The sequence below is a fragment of the Monomorium pharaonis genome, unplaced genomic scaffold, assembly GCF_013373865.1.
Source record: "Monomorium pharaonis isolate MP-MQ-018 unplaced genomic scaffold, ASM1337386v2 scaffold_143, whole genome shotgun sequence".
NCBI lineage: Eukaryota > Metazoa > Arthropoda > Insecta > Hymenoptera > Formicidae > Monomorium > Monomorium pharaonis.
In genome coordinates, this window is record NW_023415410.1 from 42,648 (window position 1) to 45,068 (window position 2,421).

A 2,421-nucleotide genomic window follows, 5' to 3' on the forward strand; every position below is an offset into this window, starting at 1 on the left:
ACGGACTCAGCCGCGACTCTCTCCTGGATTACCGCCCATCCATCCCGCTGGAAAGATTACGTCCGGAACAGGGTGACTGCTATTCAGGAGCTGTTACCCACTGCCACGTGGAGGTTTGTCCCCGGGAAGGAAAATCCTGCAGATTCCGCCTCCCGAGGCTTACGCGCCGAACAACTTCTCAGTCATGAACTCTGGTGGACCGGTCCCTCTTGGCTCATTGGGCCTTAGACTTCTTGGCCCACAGTTGCTTCCCCTTCACCATCGGAGAACGATCTAGAGGAACGACACGTCCAGGTTCTGACAATCACTGCTTAATCCATCCCACACTGGGACCTGTTGGAACGCTACTCGTCGTTGACTCGACTCTTGAGGATCACGGCACTCTGTAAAAGAGTCTACTTCCGTTTAAAACGGATTCCCGGAGCTTGCACCGATAGTTCTGTCAGTCCAGAAGAGCTGCGACAGAGCCATCTGTTCTGGTGCAGGACGGTGCAGCAAAAGGCGTTCCACGACGAAATTCACGTCCTCCTTCAGGGAAACTCCCTTTCTAATTCCTCACCGCTCCTGAGGCTCACCCCGTTCATCGACAAAGTCGGAGTATTGCGGGTGGGCGGGGCGTCTGCACCATGCTAGGTTGGATGCATAGTCGAAACACCCCATCATTTTGCCTCGCAAATCGGCGCTCACGACCTTGGTTATCGCCGACGCCCACAAACGAACACTCCACGGAGGAACCCAGCTTACTCTAGGATATCTGAGACACACTTACTGGATCGTGGGAGGGAGAGCCCCTGTTAGGACGTTCATCTTGAGATGCGTTACATGTGCACGCCACGCTCAACAATTGATGGGGCAACTCCCACCGAATAGAGTAATTCCCTCTCGCGCTTTTCTCCACTCCGGCTTGGATTACGCAGGACCGATGCAGCTCAAGACTTGGAGGGGCAGATCGACTCGCACATACAAGGGTTATCTCGCCATTTTCATTTGTCTCGTCACCTCCGCAGTTCACATCGAGATCGTCACAGACTACACCACAGAAGCCTTATCGCAGCTTATAAAAGGTTCACAGGACGTTGAGGAATATGTGCTACCCTTCGGAGTGACTGTGGAACAAACTTTGTGAGAGCTGATGCGGAGTTACGGCGGCGATTCTCCTCTTCATCTCAGGCACTACGGGAGAAGGCCCGCCTTCTCGCTAACGACGGCACACGATGGATATTCAACCCTCCAGCCGCGCCTCATTTTGGTGGCAAATGGGAGGCGGCTGTGAAGTCCACAAAATTCCATCTTGCACGAGTTCTCGGAGATACCACTCTTACCTACGAGGAGCTGTCCACGGTAGTGGTCCAAATTGAAGCAGTTCTGAACTCTCGCCCTCTGAGCCCGCTTTCTGACAATGCGGACGATTTCAACGCTTTAACACCCGGTCACTTTCTCATAGGAGAAGCTCCGACTACGATACCAGAGCCCTGTGTGATGGACGTACCCACATCAAGACTCTCTAGGTGGCAACTTCTCCGTCAGAAAGTAGACCAATTCTGGTCCCGCTGGTCCTCCGAGTGCCTTCAACGATACCTGGCGATCTCCAAGTGGCATCATCCATCCACGGTTATCAAGAAAGGTTTGTTAGTCCTTCTGACAGATGATCGCTACCCCCCCGCAAAGTAACCGCTGGGAAGAGTGGTTGAGCTGCATAAGGGACGGCCTAGCCCGAGTCGTCACTCTCCGGACCGCCAGCGCCACGTATAAACGGCCAATAGCGAAACTCTGCGTCCTACCTCTTGATCCTGATACTAGCAACTCGTCGACAACCGTCGCCGAGTACCGGGGGGAATGTTACGGAATAAGAGCTTCGTAACTGTACTCGTCTCCTCACCTAAGAAGAGAGCAAAGCGTGCAGATGAGTGCAGCGCGAATATCGCTGGCGGCGTGGGTGACGGACATGAATTTCTGAACAAACCGGCGCACGCGCGGTGTGTGTGTTTTGTCGGTTGAGATGCGTTGACACGGCGGGTGCTCGCTTGAATACGAATTCGTCGGTTTTTGAATCGTGTGTGCGTATGTGCGTGCTGTTGTTCCTCTTTATGTTTGCCTTCGTGAGAAGCGATCGAGGTAGATATTTGGGTTAATATCGATGTCGGATCCGTAAGTTTGGTCGACCGGGAAGTTTCGGACTGTTGAGAGTTATTCACGAAGGGAGACTCATAAACGCCATTGAGGCTCGATTCGTAGCGGAGACGGCGAACGGACACTCCGAGTGTCGTATACGATAAAGGGAGACTCGCGGACGCCCTCGTCGTCCGATCTAGAAGAGCGAGAGGAGTTTCTGTTTCCGTTTCAGATCCAGCTCGGCAGAAATTTCATTACTCGGGCCTTAAATTAGTCAACTCCTTGGATAGCCGACCATCTTTTCTCCCC

At 53.2% G+C, this 2,421-nt stretch overlaps 1 protein-coding gene across 1 annotated transcript; it reads left to right on the plus strand.

The window, feature by feature from the left end:
* Positions 1 to 922: 922 nt before the first annotated feature.
* LOC118648049 lies at positions 923 to 1,624 on the plus strand (the record flags this gene model as incomplete). The annotated part of the gene is made up of 2 exons (XM_036294250.1): positions 923 to 1,102; positions 1,171 to 1,624. Coding segments are annotated over exons 1-2 (634 nt in total), but the record flags the coding sequence as incomplete, so codon positions are not given.
* Between the last annotated feature and the right edge of the window lie 797 nt (positions 1,625 to 2,421).